Below are 5,621 nucleotides of genomic sequence, written 5' to 3'. Positions count from 1 at the left end.
GCATGGGTTTGATCTTCAGGAAAAGAGACACAGAAAGACACTGACTGGCACAAAAGGGAAAAAAAAAACCAAAAAAAAAACCCTTGTGAAGTGCTGAGTGCTCACTTCTCAGCAAAGTAAAAATTTTTACAACATTTCCCAACCTTATCGATTACCTGACTGACTTCAGGTCCCAGATTTAAGCAAGAAAATGTAATACATTTAGAAAAATATAATGAAAGTTACACTAGAAGATACTATGGCTTTTAACGGTTTATTCAAAGGAATTGAACTGTCTATTCTGTGTACACACTTAACAGCGCTTGATTAAGGATCACATTTGCAAGAACAAAATTTACAGAGTATGCCAAATGACATGTTTTATTTAAATTTGTTTGGATCATAGAGCACCTTTTCATCTGCTTTATATTTTAAAGGGCTTCCATGAAAACACTAGATACATTCTAGTTTTTTTAGAAACTGCTGAGATGCTTAGCTGCAGTTGATCTATTATTAAGTAAAAGGAGGCAAATCTTGCATTTCTGTAATTATTATACCATGGCTAACTCCAGAAAACAGGCTGCATCATTGCACTCACTTTAGAGTCTGGGACCCTCAGTATCATCTGAGGTTAAGACACCTGTGTTGTGCTGTACACAAAATAACATTCTACTGAACTGCCTCCAGACTAGCGTGCTAGAGTGGGAACCAGCTCATACACAAGTGGCATCAGCATCCTACAGGCTGAATAGATTTGCTCTGAAAGAAACTTAAGGGACAGCTGAGTCCCAAAAGGACATTCCTGTCACTCAGAATCTATATAGAGATATGCACTGGCAGTGTTTTGCTTGGCTTTTTTCTTCAACAGCGGTTTCTCAGTAAGAAGCCATGTGAAGCAATGGCAGATCATGAACATGATCAGGAACATGAACAAATCTTTCTCTGGATTTTTTCCTAGACCAAATGTCTCAGATTGATGACAACTGATTTTTTCCTTGTCTTAACTGTTTGCACACTTATTTTTATTAGCAGTTGTATCATGTTGAGGTATAATGCTGGGTTCTCTTTTTTGTTTTTTTTTTCTTCCCAGGGTGATACCAATGGTCATTCAGTTTTCTATTCTGATCATGTTGCACTCCGCTCTTGTGCTAATCACTACGGCAGAGGACTACAAATGTTTACCCTTAATGCTCCGGAAAACTTGCTGCTGGATTAATGAGACCTACCTGGCCAGGAATGTCATTATATTTGCATCCATCCTGATTAATTTTCTTGGAGCCATCATCAATATTGTAAGCTTCACAGGGAACCAGGGAATATTATACAGGAACAGATGATTATTAAGCTTGCTACAGGACTTGCTAACTAATGTGTTTATAACCAGCTATGATTTAAATATAAAGACAAAATTTCACAGCTTCAGGATATTCAATCTGTCGCTTAAACTATGTATTTCTGAAATATCTAATTCTTTCTCCCTCATCAGTCTCATCTATTTTTAGAACCCTTTTGCTACTTTCTGTTCAATATATCCACTCCTTGAGGACCATTTGTAATTTTCTGACACGCTGATGTAATTTCTTAAAGACTGTCAATCCAAGTAATGCCCATAGATATTAAATTCCTCATCTCAGAGTTCTCCCATAAATTAGATTACTAAAAAAACGAGAAGTGTTAACAAACACAGAAGATGCCTTCAGAAAAAGGACAGAGCAGGTCAAGCTGAGCCAGTAACCACAGAATGCGAAAAGAAATTAAAAAGAGAAAATTCTAAACATACCTTGCCACTTGCTCATTTTGGTGGTGTGACAAACCAGTTCAGCCCAGATTCATCTTCCATGAAGTACCCAACTGTGGGCATAGTAACTCCCAGCTTTCTTTATAGTCAGTGCAGAAAATGGGCATCCTCTAGGGTTTACTTTGATCATATTGGTCCCATCTCTCTACTGCCCACACAGAGATTTTAGTCTGATTGGGTTCCCAATATACACATCTCCACTAAGACCCTGAAGTGTAATGAATCTACAGTTTATCAGTACAACTGATATATATGGATACATATCAATATATTGATATAATCAGTATATGTATATCATATGTCTGATATATATGAGTGAAGAAATGCATGTACAAAGTTTTGCTTTGCAGCTGTGGTTAGATAAAAATATTGGTGATGGAATACTGTGGGCCTAGCTCTATATAATGTCACATGGTAAAAGAGTGGGATCTTTGTAGGATGTGTATAAGGCAAAAGCAAATACAATAAAATCCTGATTTTCTGCATGTGTCCAGAAATACGAGGCAGCTTTGCATTAATTAGGCAGATTATCATGTCAGACGACCTGGCAGGTGTTGAAGCCTGAGCCAAGAAGAAGGTAAATATCTCACTAAGAGATTAAAAGTAATATTTTTTTTTTTCTCTTTCCTCTTGTAGAGCACCTTTTGGCTATGGATGTAGCAGTGCTTTTTCACCTGAACATTATTCTTTTTAAGTATTTCTTTCCTTCTAGATGAAACCAGGAAAGCATTTAGTGACAGTAATAACAATAACAACTCTAACAACACAGCAGCAGCAATAATTATCCTGTAATAATTAATAATAATTATGATTATTATATCATTGGAGTAAGTATGCTGAAGTCTGATACTTCAAGGGTTTGTCTTGTTTTTTGCTAACAGAGATGAGATTTCATTACGTTCTATTGCCGTCATTCTTCCATGATTAAATTTAGGTTGCCAATATGCGAGATCTCAGTATCTGTCTGGGTTTTTCAGTGATACCATGCAGTCACTGATGGGAGAGATAGTCAGAGAAAGAAGAATGTAGCCACTGATTATTACAGAGAAAATATAAATATAGAAAATGACAGGAAGTTCAACAGGACTGAAAACTTCCTGAAGATTAGAACTGCATTACATTATAGTTCAGATCACTAAGGAGTGTTGTAGAATTTAGAGTTTTTTAAATTATGTTTGACAAATACCTGACAGGAAAGATTTTGGTAGAATTAATCTTGCTCTTGAAACAAGATCATCTCTAATGGCCTATCCATACCCAATTTGCTATGGATATGATGATAATGAGATTTTCCCCTGACGTGTTGTGGATTATTTTTTAAGATTGTGTCCACTGCAATCTTGTGGGATGGCCAATCCAAAAACAGTAAAAAAAAATTTATTTTTACTGACGTGCCAGTGGGTTTCTATAAAGCAGTAAATAGTCATATTTATTGTAATGTATTTAGAATGCCAATGATTTGAGTCACTGAGTCCTGACCTCTACAGGAAATCACAACATTAATATAACTTCATTATTACATATGTTAAAATTCTGCCATAATAATAGTTTGCTCAGGAGGGGCCCGCATGCATTTAAGAACAGGTAATGCAGCTCAGCCTTGCAGTGAGTTCAAATGCACCCACTTGGAGGGGCTAAGACTGAGATGCTTTCCAACAAGAGACATAAGTCTTTGGTTTCACCAGGAGGGCAAATGAGTCTTGTGGTTGTCTATACCAAGTGCATTCTTATATATATAAAATTAGAATAAAGTTTCTGATCCCAAATGTCTTTTAAAAAGACACCTAGAGGGGTGGTTATGGCACTCTGCCCTGCGAAGAGGTGCTGTACATCTCATAAACTTTCAGAAGGTGCCATTACCTATCTGTTGTCATAGAGGACTGCACAGACAGCCTAGATAATGTTACTGCATTGCAGAGACGAGTGAATTGCTGAAAGAACAAGCAAGAAATTGGACCTCATTAAACAAACTCCCTAATTCTGTTGGAAAGAAAGATAGGGGAACCAGGCTTGTACACACTGGGTTGATGAAAGGACCTAGTATAAACATCCAGATTGGATTAATATATGTAACAGGAAACTCCATCTGCTTTAACTGTCAAAATATGAAACCATTAATGATTTTTTCCTGTGTTCTAAGAGCACGATGTATTGCAACTCAACACTGCTGTTTTGCTTATATATAATACACTTGGTTTGAAATACCATGAAAATGAATGCAGGTCATAACAGTGAAAGGCAGTATTACATTCTCAAAACCACTGTATAATGAATGAATTTTCATTCCCTTCCATTCTCAGCAGCCCAGTTGCAGTTCTGGGACCACATTATGCTTTGGCACAAGTCAATTTTGCATGATGCTATGGGATTTTGTCCCACATCCAGAAGGGATCCACTGTTCATAGCAATGTATCAGGAAAAAAAAAAAACAAAAAACAAAAAACCACACCCCCCCCAAAACCAAAAAACAAACAAACAAACAAAACCCCAACTTGCAAACAAATGCACACATGCAATCTGATTTTATGCTCCCAATTTAGTTTTCTTTATAATTTATAGCAAAGTATAAACATTTTGACAGGGTAATTCTTAAGAGTCCAACATCAGTCCATTGAAACTCTCAGAGAAGCTCTTTCACCTTTGTCAACAAGAGAGCACAGGAAGGCTACTCAGCTGCTGAATGTCTGCAGTGGGAATAACTTCCCCCTTTCCATTTCATCTCCACAGTATGTCTTCTGAGTGTCCATTCAGTTCTTAGTGCCAGTTAGGGAGATGGCATAGAAAACAACGTCAGCAAGTTCCATCCCTGTACCCAGCCAGCTACACAAGCACCTAGTCACCAGTGCACAATACAGCCCTATCTTTTTTTTTCTTTCTTTACAGCTATGGTGTGATTTTGACAAACCAGTAACCCTGAAGAACCAGACTTTCAATTCATCTGCATCTTTTACGGACATCTGTTCCTATCCTGAGGTATTTCTGAGGGTACTTTTGAATGTGAGGCACAAAGGTGACATGGCAGCCACTACCTGGAATCAATGACCTGGGTACTGGTGGTGGAATCAGGTGCCTCAACAGCCCTGTGAAGCTGAACCTTTGCATTTATCCATATGATGACAGAAAAAGCAGAGGCAGGTTACGGAAGAAATTAATCTCATGGTCTAATGGGTCATTACAACCGAGTTTCTGAACCTCATATAGAACCTTTACGCTGGAAACACATCCAGCAGTGATTGAATGAAACTACTGCAATAAAATGTACCACTTAATTCATATGAAGCTAATGGAAACAAATACTTCTTACATTGCAAAACCAGCAGTCTTTCTGCTGCAGTTATTTTAATTTTGCATTTAGAGCAAAAAAAAAAAAAATCCTCTCTATGATGAGCAAGCAGATAATAAGATCAATGGGTTGTTCATCTGTAGACAAAAGCAGTATGTTGCCTAGAAAGTCGTACGGCAGTGTCATGATACTACCAGCAGTATGCTGCAGACTGCAGGGGTGCAGAATTTCCTACAGAGGAATTGTACTAAAGAAAAAGTGTACTCAGAAAAATGAATGCTATCTCTCCTGAAGCTGTATGATAGGAGTTAATTTAAACTACATTTGGACTGTGGGGGTTGATGCTGCTATTTTAAATCTGAATGCCTCATAGACATAGTTGTCTTTCTATATCCAGTATCAGCTGCATGAATTGCATTTGACAGATGACTAATCATTGACAAAAATGAGACAATGAAGAGATTAGAGAATGAGATATGAATAAAACTTCCAGGTATCACATTTCAAGAGAGTAATGTAACTAAGCTAGACCTATAATATTAAAAAAAAAAAAAAAAAAAA

The 5,621-nt window shown here is 37.1% G+C and overlaps 1 protein-coding gene across 1 annotated transcript in view; it reads left to right on the top strand.

The window, feature by feature from the left end:
* Positions 1-1,065: 1,065 nt before the first annotated feature.
* LOC104461192 (adenylate cyclase type 8-like) overlaps positions 1,066-5,621 on the top strand; it is a gene marked incomplete at its 3' end in the record, with an annotated part of 8,230 nt that continues 3,674 nt past the window's right edge. The window contains exons 1-2 of the mRNA XM_010072677.1: positions 1,066-1,271; positions 4,661-4,750. Of these exons, the coding sequence (XP_010070979.1) occupies positions 1,080-1,271; positions 4,661-4,750 (282 nt within the window). The remainder of the gene's footprint in view (positions 1,272-4,660; positions 4,751-5,621) is intronic.

The sequence above is a fragment of the Pterocles gutturalis genome, unplaced genomic scaffold (genome assembly GCF_000699245.1).
Source record: "Pterocles gutturalis isolate BGI_N339 unplaced genomic scaffold, ASM69924v1 scaffold19972, whole genome shotgun sequence".
Taxonomy (NCBI): domain Eukaryota; kingdom Metazoa; phylum Chordata; class Aves; order Pterocliformes; family Pteroclidae; genus Pterocles; species Pterocles gutturalis.
The sequence above is the reverse complement of the archived record's forward strand: the minus strand, read 5'-3'. Positions and strand labels throughout refer to the sequence as shown.